The sequence below is a fragment of the Hemicordylus capensis genome, chromosome 4, assembly GCF_027244095.1.
Source record: "Hemicordylus capensis ecotype Gifberg chromosome 4, rHemCap1.1.pri, whole genome shotgun sequence".
Taxonomy (NCBI): Eukaryota; Metazoa; Chordata; class Lepidosauria; order Squamata; family Cordylidae; genus Hemicordylus; species Hemicordylus capensis.
Window position 1 is genome coordinate 25545822 of NC_069660.1, and position 14219 is coordinate 25560040.

The 14219-nt window shown below is 43.2% G+C and overlaps 1 protein-coding gene across 5 annotated transcripts in view; it reads left to right on the forward strand.

The window, feature by feature from the left end:
* Positions 1-14219, forward strand: part of ZNF217 (zinc finger protein 217) — a 53292-nt gene that overhangs the window by 24158 nt on the left and 14915 nt on the right. For all 5 annotated transcript variants that reach the window (XM_053249931.1, XM_053249930.1, XM_053249928.1 and 2 more), the window contains exon 2: positions 8485-10242. In XM_053249931.1, coding sequence (XP_053105906.1) covers positions 8844-10242 — 1399 coding nt within the window. In that variant the 5' untranslated portion in view covers positions 8485-8843. The remainder of the gene's footprint in view (positions 1-8484; positions 10243-14219) is intronic.

Genomic DNA, 14219 nt, shown 5'->3' on the forward strand with positions numbered 1-14219 from the left:
GAACATGCATTCATTTTGAGTAAGTGTTTTGGTTGCACATGAAGCCAAGGGAATGACAAGGAAACCTTTGGAACAAAAATTGTCCATCTGACACAATCATCTTTGACATTTTTATCTAACTACTGCTATAAGAGAAAGAATAAGTTTTCTGGGGTCCTGAAAAAAGACAGATTGAACGATTGGTTAAACAGCTCCTTAAGGGGTGTGTGTGTGTGTGTGTGTGTGTGTGTGTGTGTGTGTGTGTGTGTGTGAATACAAAATGTCATATGTAAGAAATATGTAGAAATTTAATGTCCATAACTTGACTCCCTGTCCCATCGATGTGTACATATAAAGGGGGTTAGCAAAGTTAGGAGTGTGGAGCCCTGCAGCTTTTAAGTTTGGGCACCATCCACAGAAAGTTAGGCCTGCTAAGATGTTCAATCCTGGCAACCTCCGCGATTCTGAAGTCCTCTCTATTATTAGCATGGAAAAAGATTGTTCAAATATGTCAAAGGGCTTCTGAGTTCGGATTCACAACCCTAGTTGCAGATCTTTAAGGGGAAGTACTCTGCTCTGGATGTTGGCAAATAGATCCCTTTCCCTGGATTCTTGTGTGTTGCAGAGAACTTGAGGGTAGGTGGATTCTGTTGTTCTCCCAAGATGGTCATGAAGTGAAAGGCAAGACCTCTCCCCTTCTGCAAGCCAACAATGAGGCGGTTCTCACAACTGCCAAAAAGCAGGCTAAGGGAGCCTGGCCCGCTTTTTGGCAGTCGTGTGCTGCCACGGGAGCCGAGCGGCTCCCGGCAACCAACCGCCCTAAGTACCCCTCCCCTTAGCCCAGGTTAGCGGAGCGAGTGCTCCACTAACCGGGGTTAACAGATCGTGTGCTGCCGTGGCGTGGCTCCGTGCTGTGGCAACTCACGACGAGACCCCCGACCAGGAGAGTGAAAAGCAGCCTCCCAGCCCGGGGGTCTCTCCATCATTCTCTGCACGCTCATGCAGAGCATGCTGGAACTTCCGGGGGCCGTATGGTCCCTGAACTCCCAAGGTCCCGCCGTCTCCGTAACGGAGCCGGCAGTCATGTAGGTGGCCGATCTTGCCGCCTAGGGCACACTGGAGGATTGTCTGTGGGGAGAGCCAGCTAAGCCCGCTCTCCCTGCATAACCCCATCTGGCGGTTCCCGCTGATCGTGGGAACCACCTCAATATGTGAAAAGAGAGCTGCTATTAAAGCAAAGTAGGTCTTAACAAAACTAAAATTCTGTGTACCCAGATGGAACTAGAAGTAGAAGGATAACTAACCGGGAAAATGCATCTGTCATTTGCTAGATTGCTTTTAAGGGGTATCAAGCACATGCTCCAAGACCTCCCACCCCTGCATCACCCGCGGACAGTCATTACCTATTTGTAATAATAGTGCAGACATGGATTTGACTTTCTTTGTTATCAGAATAATTAGGCAGTAACAAACAGCTTGGACAAAACTGCATGAGGAGGATGGATTCAAAAGCATACAGAAGTTTTAAACGATCTAGGATATCATTTCGCCTGTCCCTGGGGCTGATACGATATAACCTGGAGGTTTAGGTTATGTCCTAATGGCGCAGTGGGGAAATGTCTCGATTATCAAGCCAGAGGTTGGCAGTTCGAAACCCCACTGGTATGTTTCCCAGACTATGGGGAATGCCTGTATCGGGCAGCAGCGATATAGGAAGATGCTGAAAGGTATCATCTCATACTGCGCGGGAGGAGGCAATGGTAAGCCCCTCCTGTATTCTACCAAAGACAACCACCGGGCTCTGTGGTCGCCAGGCATCAAAACCGACTTGACGGCACACTTTACCTTTACTCCCCACCTCGGGTGCACACATGCACACAGTCAAGTTGGTGGACTGGTGGCAGAGTTTGGGTCCAAATGGCAGCTAGCAAGTTTGCTTTTTCAGCCCATGTCAAGGATTGTGTGTGTACCAAGATTCTGTAGGAGTGCAGAATGTGGCAGCTGGCACAACATTCAGCTTCCTGAGGATCTTTGATCTAAGATGAAAGTTGCTAGCCTTTATGGCTAAAAATGTATGGGCAATGCATGCTGAAACTTTAGAAGCTGTTGGATCGCTGGGAGCAGAACAGAGCCTTTATCTCTCACATCATTAATGCCACCAGAATAAATTCTGTGCTTTATTCAATGTGCATAATATAGTGTGCATAATTCTTCTTGGTGCAGAATTTATTTTGCCTCATTGCACATCATCTTCTTTATATATAATTCTCTAAGACATACCCATGGCTAATCCCATGTGTGGCAGCTCTCGCGAGAGTGGCCTGCTGGCCAGAAAGCAGTGGCGGGCAGGAGAAAAAGCTGGCGGGAGAGAGAGAGCCTGCACCTACCTGGCTGACCAAAAAGAGGGGCGGGTGGGTGAGAAGCTGGCCGGTCAGCCAGAAAACAGTGGTGGGGTTTGTGTGCGCACAGAACGGAGAAGAAGCCGGCACCTGGCCAGCCAGAAAGCGGCAGGCAGGCAAGAAACCGGCTACTGGCCAGCCAGAAATTGGGGCGGGGGTGGGAGAAGAAGCCCGCCTGCCAGAAAGTGGGGCGGGGGGGAGGCGGGAGACGAAGCCGCCGTCCAGCCAGCCAGAAAGTGGCAAGGTGGGGGGGGGAGAAAAAGGCGGTGGGAGGGCAGGCTGGGGAAGAAGGCGCTGCGTGGGTGGGCCTCCGGCCAGAAGCACACATACTCTACACCCGACCCAGCTAGTTGTTATTATTTTAGCACGGAGTATGTACAATCAGCTGCGGTGGCGCAGCGAGGAAGCAGCTTGCTTAGGGAGCAAGAGGCTGTTAGTTCGAATCCCCGCCAGTATGCTTCCCAAACTGTGCCTAGTAAATATGTATTTGTCGTCACCTATATTGGGTAGCAGCGATATAGGAAGGTGCTGGAGGCGGATGCTCACTTCAGTGATAACGGCAAAAGCATCATCTCAGACTGTGCAGGAGGTAGGCAATGGTAAACCCCTCCTTTATTCTACCAAGAAAACCACATGGCTCTGTGGTCCACCTTAAGTGGTGCAGTGGGGAAATGCCTGACTAACAAGCAGAAGGTTGCCAGTTCGAATCCCCGCTGGTACTATATTGGGCAGCAGTGATATAGGAAGATTGCTGAAAGGCATCATCTCATACTGTGCGGGAGGAGGCAATGGTAAACCCTTGCTGTATTCTACCAAAGACAACCACAGGGCTCTGTGGGCACCAGGAGTTAAAATTGACTTGACGGCACACTTTACTTTACTGTGGCCGCCAGGAGTCAACACCGACTTGATGGCACAATCTTTTCTTTTTTATGTACAATGCTGGGTATACCTGTGTGTCTTGTTTCATTTAAACTGTTCCATTTCCACCTTAGTTTTAGTTATTGTTATAATAGAAGGGTGGTTACTGTTTGCTTGTGTTGGACACTGGATCCTGAAGCTAAAATAAATCCTCATGTTAATTTATTGCCTTTCCTCAGTCTTTAGAGGAGTCTGATGTACTTGGGTGTCATTTTCACATAAAAAGCTCAGCTTCTGCTCCTAAAAGCTTCCTGTCTGGGAAGTGTGGAAGAGAGTCTGGGGTCACTGTGTGATCATTTCAATCTTTGTATCTTCCCCTTTAAGATAGTTGTCATCTGCTATGTGTTAAAACGAAGCCATCCGAGTTCTAACTACTAATGGAGTGTGTGTTCACTCCTTAGCTTTTGGAAGCTAAAACTTGATTTTAAGGGGCTTTAACTTGTCATACTGACCTTCTTGTGTTGAAGAATGAAACTTCTAAACCCTGAACTTAGCATGCACCCTAGTTGGAAAATCTGATTTAGGATTTCTAAAGGAGCCTATGTATGTGTTTGGCTGTAACCTTTGGGTTTCAGACCACTAGGAATTTATTATGCTTGTGTGAATGTGGCAGGCTCACCTGAGATTTAGAACCAAGCATGCACGGGCAATGATACACGTTACATATTTTTAAAAACTAATAGTTAACATACTTTTCTATATAAAAATATACTTAAGCTGTCTAACAATTATATCAATTTTTTAAAAATCAGCAAAATAAAACTACAGTTGCAGTACAGTTAAAAAGAGATAGCACCTGAAAATACCTGCTGAAGAGGTAGATACTCTGCTGTTTACCTTTTAAGCAATTAATTATGGGGCTGGGTGAGCTTCCCTGGGCTGGGCTGTCCACTGTCTTGGTGCCACCACAACGCCATATTTTTTTGTACCTACCAGCAGACTTCCAAAGTGGGGGCAGGCATTAGTAGTTGACCTTATGGGTCAGTTTCATGACTGGAGCAATTCTTAAGATAATTCTTGTCTAATCATAGTTTTACATCCTGGGTTGAGGAGTGCTGATGTCCAACCAGAGGCGTATCTAGGGAAAATAGCGCCTAGGGCAAGCACTGAAATTGCACCCCCTGTCCAAACATCTGACACAAATCTTTCAGATAACTTTACCATAATATCAGCTCAAAAATACAAGTCAAGCTCGTTAATCTTTTAATATTTCAAAAACTATTTAGCAGTGGACATAGTCAGACCAAAAAATGCTGGAAAACTACAAATTTCAGTATGCTGGGGCTCATGAAATACCCAAATACTTTGTGGAAGTATACTTGGAAAATTAAACAGAAGTGCCTGTCTAATTCTCTACTGTGCATTGTAGCATCACTATTACATAAGTTTTAAAAATCAATGGAGAATTTGACTTTTCCCAGATACTGTGAAAATAATTAAAGGATATGCAGAGTAAACTGTGTCACTGCTTGGAATATGTTATTCCAGAAAGACAGTTAAAATTAGAGAAAGAGAGCAAAAAACTCCCAGTGGGCCTTAATACTAAGGATTTCACACTGATTCAAAGACAAACTCACCATGCAGCTCCGTATTCACAAGCCCTGATTCTCTGTACATAGTGCCAAACTGAATATGTGTACAGTGACTTATATTATATTAAATGGGGGGAAAGTGCCTGTAGGGGGCTTCCTAAAGGCCATGGGGGGGATCTGCAAAGGTTCCCGCTCCCACTGCCAGCCTCTTAATTCACTGCCGCAGTCCCTCTCAGGCTGACTTTCGGGCCTGCAAAGATCCGTGTGGTGGCCATTTTGGAGGCCGCCATGTATGCTCAAATGGCCTCTTTGAGGCCTGGCATGGCCTAGGGCCTTGCAGAGCCATTTGAGCATGTGCGGTGGCCATTTTGTTTTTGGCAGCAATTAAAAAATAATAATTTTAAAGTGGCGCCCCCCTTCAAGTGGCTCCCAGGGCACGTGCCCTGCCTGCCCCACCCTAGATACACCCCTGCATCCAACCCTGCAGAAGAAATTAATGCTTTAGGACTAGGGAATATTACTTATTATTATTTATTTAAAATATTTATACCCTGTCCCTCCAGTGCAATGCTGCTCAGTGCGGCTTACAACAATAACATAGACACAGATACAAGTTAAAAAAAATTTTTTAAGTCAGATTAAAAACAATTATTAGGTTCAAATTAAAACTGAAAATTATAAAAAACTAAAGAACCTACCAGATATAACAAAATAATATTTAAAAGCCTCCTTTAAAAAGGTGTGTTCTAAGATGTTTTTTAAAAACACTGAAGGAGGGTGTAGAGGAGGGACTGAGCAGTCTGCTATGTTGATTAACACCCCCCCCCCCACACACAAACTTTTTTGCATCCAGCCCCTTATCCACATGTGACTCTTCCCCCCAGTGCAGTGTCTAGCTTTTTGTAGTGTCCCAAGAACCTGGGAGGGGTTATTTCTATAGCTGAGGTAACCCAGATTGAGAAATACAGGCAAACCTCGTTACCCGCGGATCCTATATTCGCATATCCATGGTGGGGTAATTGACACCCAGCCTCAGCATAAAGGGAAAGCAAACGGTCAGTTTTCACGTATCCGTGGTTTGCAGATGGCCGGAAATTATCTTGGAGGTCATTTCCAGCCGCCATTTTGTAAAAAAGACTCATTTTGTAGCTCATTTCGTTGGTTTTTTTTAAAAAATATGTTTTCTCCATGAAAAATTGCAGAATAGAAGAATTTGGACTTCTGGGTAGCTGGAGGCCTGCAGAGTAGGGCACTTCACTTTCACTCCCCATTTTTGCCTATTCTTACCACACTTTCCTAGCCTCCAGGAGCCTGAACACAAGCCCCCCACCCCACTGACCCAGTGCTCTGTTGTCCATGGTTATACACAAGAATGGAAACCCCATGAATAACTGGGTCCACCTGTAGTGATATGCCTCAAACCTTTGTGTGACTTGTGAGCAGTGAAAGTGCTTGTATCCTAGTCTCCTACATTCAAGCAGTTTGCCACACTAGCCCTTGTTTGGACTGCAGTTATATCAGCACAGCCAGCTTGTTCATTGCTAGTAACAGGCAGTCGACATATAGAATACTGAACTTCCTGAATGGAGCAGAGACCAAACCAAGCCTTTGGAGTTGGACATGGAGGCAATCTTTGGTTTAAGTGTGTGTTCAGATGGATATAATTTGTTGTTTCCCCACCCCCTCCCATCTTGCTGTGGTGCAATGTGTAGGGAGTTTGAGAATAGAGGTGGAAAAGTGATAGCTGAATGAACAGGCTGCATAATGCGACTAAAATTGAAATATAGCATTTCAGATGATACTACTTAATTGGATTGGAAATGCTGCCTTGTGAGAAAGCTGTCACAACAAGAAACAATACTAGGCAGGTATAGAAGGAGAAATCTGAACTAGGTATAAGGACGTGAAGGAAGGTGCACAAACTAGAGTGAAGTTGGTACCTGTTAGGATGTATGTGGTGGCTAAGAAATGGCTACAAATGGAGCAGTGCCTAGTCTGAATTTTGCCATGAATTTGACAGGTGAACTTAGGCAAGATGCTTTCAATGTTGGCCGTTCTCATCTACAATGTGGGGATAGTAATACTACCTACAGGTCCACCTTATGTAGCACAGTGGGGAAATGCTTGACTAACAGGATACCTCCCTGCTGCCCTTTCCCCACTTTCGCTATGAAAAGCTCCCAGGAGTCTACTGCGCGTGCGCACAACATGCGCGCGTGCAGAGGACTCCTGGGAGCTTTTCATAGCGAAAGCAGGGAAGGGGCGGCAGGGAGGTAAACCCTCCCCCCGCTCTTAAAGCTAACCCCCCCCCCCCCCGAACTGAACCACCGAGGTCTGGACCATTCTGGAGGCCTTTAGAATGGCCTCCGGACTGGTCCAGGCACATCCCTATATAGGACGATGCTGAAAGGCATCATCTCATATTGAGCGGGAGGAGGCAATGGTAAACTCCTCCAGTATTCTACCAAAGAAAACCACAGGGCTCTGTGGGCGCCAGGAGTTGACACCGACTCAACAGCACACTTTACCTTTTTTTTATTTTGCTAAAATTTAGACCTTGCATGTTAATGCCTTATTTAGCTTTTCCTCCCACACCCCATCAGAAAGGATAACTGATTTCAAGGTGCACAATCAATTCTGCTGTTTTATTAGTTCTGCTGGAGTAATAAACATAGAATAATTTTGATTTTACTTGTTTCATTCTCATAGGCCTGAGCTGATGATGGATGACATAAGCATAACAAGTCATGTATTAAGGGTGTCCTGGACTCAATAATTTGTCTCTACATCTGACAGGCCTGTGAATGATGTGCTGTTAAGTAATCAAAAGGATAGAAACTCCATTTTCAACATTGGCTGGCTGTTGAGCTAGCATTGTAACTTCAAAATGGCTGCCAGATGGGCACTATCTATAGCAGATGTTGCATATTGTTACTAAGAAATACTTGTTAAGAGTGAGTAAAGCCTTGACAGAAGTTTGACTTGTTTTTTATGAGACAAAACTTGTATAAAACAACCCAAATTGTCATTCTTGAAGTAAGACAGGAGTATCTTTTATCGGATTTTGCTTCATTTGACTTCTTGGCCAGAATACATATGTATGATCTCATATTTTAGGGAAGAAAGAACCCCTAAGTTTATTAGATTACTTTCAATGAGGCAGTTTATTGAGTATAAAAGATAAACTAAGCTTTACATTAACTCCCTAAGGCAGCTTCCTTGCAGAAATTAGTAACTTCCTTTGCTAGTTGCATCACTTAAAAATAAATATGCAATGAAATCTGTATTCTGTAGCCATATTACACATGGATTACATAGGAACACTTGTTTTAAAGTGTCTGGCGCCGTGTGTGTGTGTGTGTGTGTGTGTGTGTGTGTGTGTGTGTGTGTGTGTTTATAAAGCCTTCATAGAATCCAGGGAAGAACAATGTAGATTACACTGTCTATAAGTACATGTGGTTTGGAAAAATCTAAAGGCTGCCTACTTTCTAACTCTATTTGAATTATTGGAGGCACCCTCCTGAAGAAATTTAAACATTGTATCTGATAGCATCATAAAATGTGTATCCTTATGGGAGATTTCTCAGACAAGTATATTTATTTATATCCATTTTGTTTCCTTAATTAATGATGCCCCCCTCCCCTTTGTTTAGCTTTCCCCCCTTAGGTGGTGAAGTTCCTGAAGCTACTGAGCCATCCCCATAGGCTCAAGAAGATCTGAAGTATTACATGTGGAGATATACATGAACTAGCTTTTTCTGAAGGCATGTTAAATGAACTGAAAAGAAATAGCATAGCAATCCTATACCTTCACTCGGAGAACTGATGGACACTTTTATAAATAGTTCGTATCGCATGTGGATAGCCTCACCTACAGATGAGAGGAAACATTCAACGGACTTTTCTCTTCAAGTAATCAGTTGGACTCAAACTTTTGCAAGTAAACAGGTGAGAAACGATTGAAGTGGCCTTATTCCCAGCACACAAGATCTCTTCATTTTCATCATCAAACATGCCGACTCAGCCTCTCTTAGCGTATATGGATGGGCCAGATGGTATCGCCAGTACTGTTGGTTCACGTATGGAGAACAATGATGCCACAATGCCAATCAAAGGGGCCAACACAATTTCATACAAGAACTTGCAAGACAAATTCTTAATGCAAGGTGAAGGATGCGTGCCTTTGGACTGCATGTTCTGTGATCAGACTTTCAAGCATCCGGAAGATCTTGGTAAGCACGTCTTAACGCAGCACAGGCCAACCCTTTGCGAGCCAGCTGTTCTGCGAGTTGAAGCAGAATATCTTAGCCATTTTGATAAAGGACAAGTGAGAGCAGATTTCAAGTCCTCAGAAGTGAATGAAAAAGAGAACCAAGATTTCAGCTGTGAAGTTTGTGGGCAGACATTTGATGAGTCTTTTGATGTTGAGGCCCACATGAGGAAGCATAAGGACTCTTTCACTTACTGGTGCAGCGTGTGTGGAAGGCGATTTAAGGAGCCCTGGTTTCTCAAAAATCACATGAGAACTCATACTGGTAAGCCTGGCTCTAGAAGCAAGACACCCCAAGAATCTGAGACTCCTATAACAATAAATGAGGTTGTGCAGGACCATGTAACTGAAAGCATTACATCGCCTTATAAAATCTGCATGGTTTGTGGCTTCCTATTTCAAAATAAGGAGAGTCTAATTGAGCACAGTAAAGTACATACCAAAGATTCAGTTGCTGGCAGTGATGGCTCAGAAGCCGATAGAAGTGGGAAAGGAAATAGATCGCCCAGAGAGGAGTTTTTGCAGTTCTTAAACTTGAAACCACGCTTGCCTCCTAGCAGTAGCAAAGTAGAAAAGCCCGTGAAATGGATAGTGGAATTGGATCCATTCAGTACCTATCAGGCATGGCAACTGGCTACCAAAGGTAAAATTGCCACTAGTCACGGACAAATAAAAGAACCAGGGCAAGAAGGAAGTACAGATAACGATGATTCATCTTCTGATAAAGAGGAGCTTGGGGAAATTTGGAAAGCAAACAAAGTGAACCAGACTGAAAGCATAGGGAAGACTAAGACAAGCAAAAGTGGAAGTTATGCAGGGATTGGTAACGTATCACAAAATACATTCAAATATCCCTGTCGTGAAGTGCCTTCTATGGAGATAAATTCTAAGTCCCATAACAAAGATAAGCCCACCCATTGTTCGGAGTGTGGCAAAGCCTTTCGAACTTACCACCAGCTAGTCCTTCATTCAAGAGTACATAAGAGAGACCGAAAGAATGATTTGGAAGTGAGTTCTGTTGAAGGAAAGCAGCCTAGAGCATGTCTTACGGATGTAGTGACTCTGGATGAGAACGGAGCAGGAGAACGTGTGGATGGAGGCTCTGAAGATGGGTCTGAGGATGGACTCATTGAGACTTTAGGTAAGAAGTAAGGCATACTTTAAGGCGAATGAATTTCCTTTTGCTCATTTTGTTTGACTCACAGCTTGAATTGATACTTATTTGTTTATTGAAAGATTTAATAAACACTGCCCAATCCACAGATTCGGGGCGGTGTACAAACAAGAACAATATCTGAAATTTTAAAAAGTAAAATAAATAAAGAGCAAATGCCTGGTGGAAAAGAAATGTCTTCAGTAAGGTTTTAAAGGCTGAAAGGGAGGAGGCAGACCGAATCTGGGGGTGGGGGGAGATTATTCCAAAGTGAAGGGGCAGCAACAGATAAAGCCCTTCTACGAGCCCTAGTACTATGGACCTCTCTGAGACCAGAGACTGAAAGAAAATATGGATTACTGTACTGTGATCATCATGATTAACTGATGATTAATACAACTTTTTGTGAGTGTTAACAGCAGAGAGGGCTGTTTATAGGTAAATGTTAACCTTATTTCTAGATGCATGACTTTGGCATTTTGCTGTCCAAGAATCATGGCATCATTTCTTTCTTGTATCTGCATTTAAGGGAAGGATGCTTGCATAATCCTTGGTACAGGCACAGTGTACAACATGTTCTGTGTATCCAAGCTTACATATTGCCCTTTCTCGCCAAGTGTAGACCAGTTGTTCTAGCAAAGTATAAACCAGTTGTTCAGGCTGTTGTAAGGGAACAATAGCCATTTTGTTGATGTGTGATGTATTTGTTGCTTTGATGCCATACAATCAGTTGTGTCTCAGCTGGAGGTAGTTCTGTTCATTCTACATCATGTGGTACTCAGACAGAAGCATTGGCAAAACCGTCAACATGTCCGAGTTATTCCCCCCCCCCTCAAAAAAAAAAACCTTATTGGCAGTAGAAGTGCATTACTTCTTCACTCTGCTCCTAATGTCGTTTATGGAATTACAATTGGAATTGGGATATGGGGACCATAGCTCAGAGGTAGAGCCTCTTTTTTCTTTCTTTCTTTTTTTCATACAGAAGGTTCCCAGTTCAGTTCTTGGCGTTTCCAGGTAGAAAAATTCCTGTCTGAAACTTTGGACAGCCACTGTTAGTCAGTATGGACAATACTGAGCTCAGTGGGCTGACTGACTAAGACAGTTTTCTATGTTGCCATGCCATCACCAGATGTAGTGATAGCCAAAGGGGCAGATGGCTTTACAAGCCAGTTTAGACACATTCATGAAGGACAGGGCCGTTAATGGCTAGGGGTGTGCAGGGACCAATCCTAGTAGTTCAGTTTGAATTCGATCTGAACTGCCGGCCCCCGAACCGGTTTACAAGTCAATTTAGACACATTTGTGAAGGGTGCTGGTCTGTGAACATGTTTGATGGTTTGAGGGGTGATGTTCCCTCTAAAGTTTGCCCATGCTCACACATTTTTTCATATCCGCTCAGTTGATTTTGGATCTCGTTCAAGTTTAATCAGGAAGTTCCCACTCTGAATGCATGTGTGCCCACACTGCCTTGATACTGCTGCCCAGAAGAAAACTCATTCTGCACACAGTTGGAAAAAAAATAGAGAGATCACAATTGAGGGGTTGTGCTTGTAAAAGGGAATCCTGGCTTTAATAAGGCTTCTAAAGGGTGGCCGCGGAGGGGGGGAGGCAGTGGGAGGGCACCTTTAAAAGTAGATGGAAGGTGCTTACTGGTCCTTCACTTCTTTTACATATAGGTTCATAACTGCGTTAAATGGCTGTCTTGGCAGCATCTGGCTAATGGTATTTAATGTCCTGAGATCTCTGCCAAAGCCAAATTCAGCAGCAACCTTTTATGAAGTGACCAGTTATAGTTTCTGTACATGTTTTCTGTTTACAGTCTTAGTAGTAACCATAACTGGTAGTCAGTCTTAGAAGTACTGTTGGCAAATTGCCTGAAGCATCCTCCTTGAGTATAATACTGTGCTTGCTGCCCTCTAGTGGCAAATCTTGGTACTCGTGTAAGAATTGGAATGAAAAACTGTTCAAAGGTTTTTGGCTGTTCTGAAGGGAGAAGGTGGTCAGAGTTGTCACCCGAACAACTAAACTTCCATACAGTATGGAAGCATGGACCTTCTGTTTATGAGAACAGAAAGCAAGGCTGCCCCTTCTCTGCGCTATCCCAAGTATATAACCTCTTGCTCATAGAAAAGCATGCAGTTGATAGAATGAATTTTTTCTTACACAGATACTATTTTTTTTTAAACTAGGGATTTTATTGTTCCAAAACGATGAAGTATTTACATAGTACAAGGAAATGAAATCTGAAGGCATCCCATGCTCACATTACAGTATTAATGATGTTAATAAAAAGAAATTTTTAAAATGAGCTAAAATATTTGCTTTGGGGATGTAATGACAGATACTATCCACCTCCACAAAGCAGGTGAAATGGACTTGCTTCAACTTGTTCAGTGCAGTCAGTTAGGTTTGTAGCGCTTAGAAGCCTAGCTTCACACTGTTTTGCCTGTAGTTCTGTTGTCCTAGTTACAACTGGGAATGAAGGTCTAACGAAATAGACTACACTTGATCTTAGCCAAAAGGCCGAGAAGTCAAAAGGCTATGTGCCATGAGAGGGCCTGGAGTGTCTTGAAAAGCGAAGCCCACCGTATTGGAGGCATCTGACTGGGAGGCCCCATGTGGCAATGATCCCCCCCCCACCGCCCCGGCCCCACTGCAGCACTATCCTGAGGGAAGAAAGACAGATGCAACCACAGCTTTCCTGGAAAACTCTGATTAGACATTTTTCCTCTGCAGATTTCCCTCATTTGCTTAAAATTTGCATTAATTTTTTTCTTAACAATTACAGTACAGATTTTCTTGATGCCCTAAATAGATTATGATCTGTCTTGTCACGTTTGGTCTATTTATACAGTGTAAAAACAAAAAAAAACCCTCAAACCTTTCACCATATTTATTTCCCATACTGTATCTCGAATGTGTTTCAAATAGCCAAGTAGTTGAACTAAAGTATGTAATAATCAATAAAAGACACTTCATGTGATTTAATTGTTCTGAAACAAATTAAAAGCTTTATGTGGAAAGAAATTCTTTTATTGGAACACTCAAATCAGTAAAACATACGTCATGCACACTTCCTAGGTACAATCACCTGAAAAACATCAATTACAACTTTGAAATTGCTGAGCTTGCCTAATACTGCATTGACATCCATTCATTGTTACAAATGAATGTTATGAAACGATACTGGAAGTCCAGACTATCACTGTGCATGTGCAGCAATGTGAGCTGCAGACTACCGCTGTGCTGTTGCTTAAGCAGGGGAAGGGGTGACTTTTGCCAGTCTTTCTTCAGTCATGCCCTTTGTGCGTGACCAGAATATGTCCCCGAAGGTCGCACAGTAGTCTGGAACTCACAGTGTTGCACATGCGCCATGCTAATTTGGATGTCTGCCAATGAAATTTTAGAAATGGAGAGATTTCCACTGGAAGAATAAAGTACAGGAGAACCTCAGTATTTGTGGGGGTTCCATTCTCTGCTGCTACCATGGATACAGAAACCATGAATACTGGGTTATTGGTGTAATGGGATCATGGGGGTTAGGTTCCAGGAGAGGAATATTGGCCAAATGTCGCCATTTTGGAGGCCATTTTTCTTTAATAGTGTGGTTTTGTTTTATTTTTTTAGGTTGAGACAGGTATGTCTATCCACGAGGAAGAAGCTGTTCTGCATATATCAAAATTTTGGAAAGACTGTTGTAAACCTAAGCCACTACAATCTGTGTAGTGTTATCTGTTAGCTGTGAATTGACCTTAATTTTTTTTAATGTCTTGTTCTTTTTAAGACTTGAGGCTGAGAAATCCTCTAAAAGCAAATGTAAAATACAAATACATTTTTTAAAAAAAAGATGTTTAAAAGCCAAAACCCCACTATATAATTACTTACATACGTTTTACTGGTGTAATCCTTGGCCATCAGATGTCAGCCCAGACAAGTCTTGTACTGTTAGGGGAAAATACGTGAAA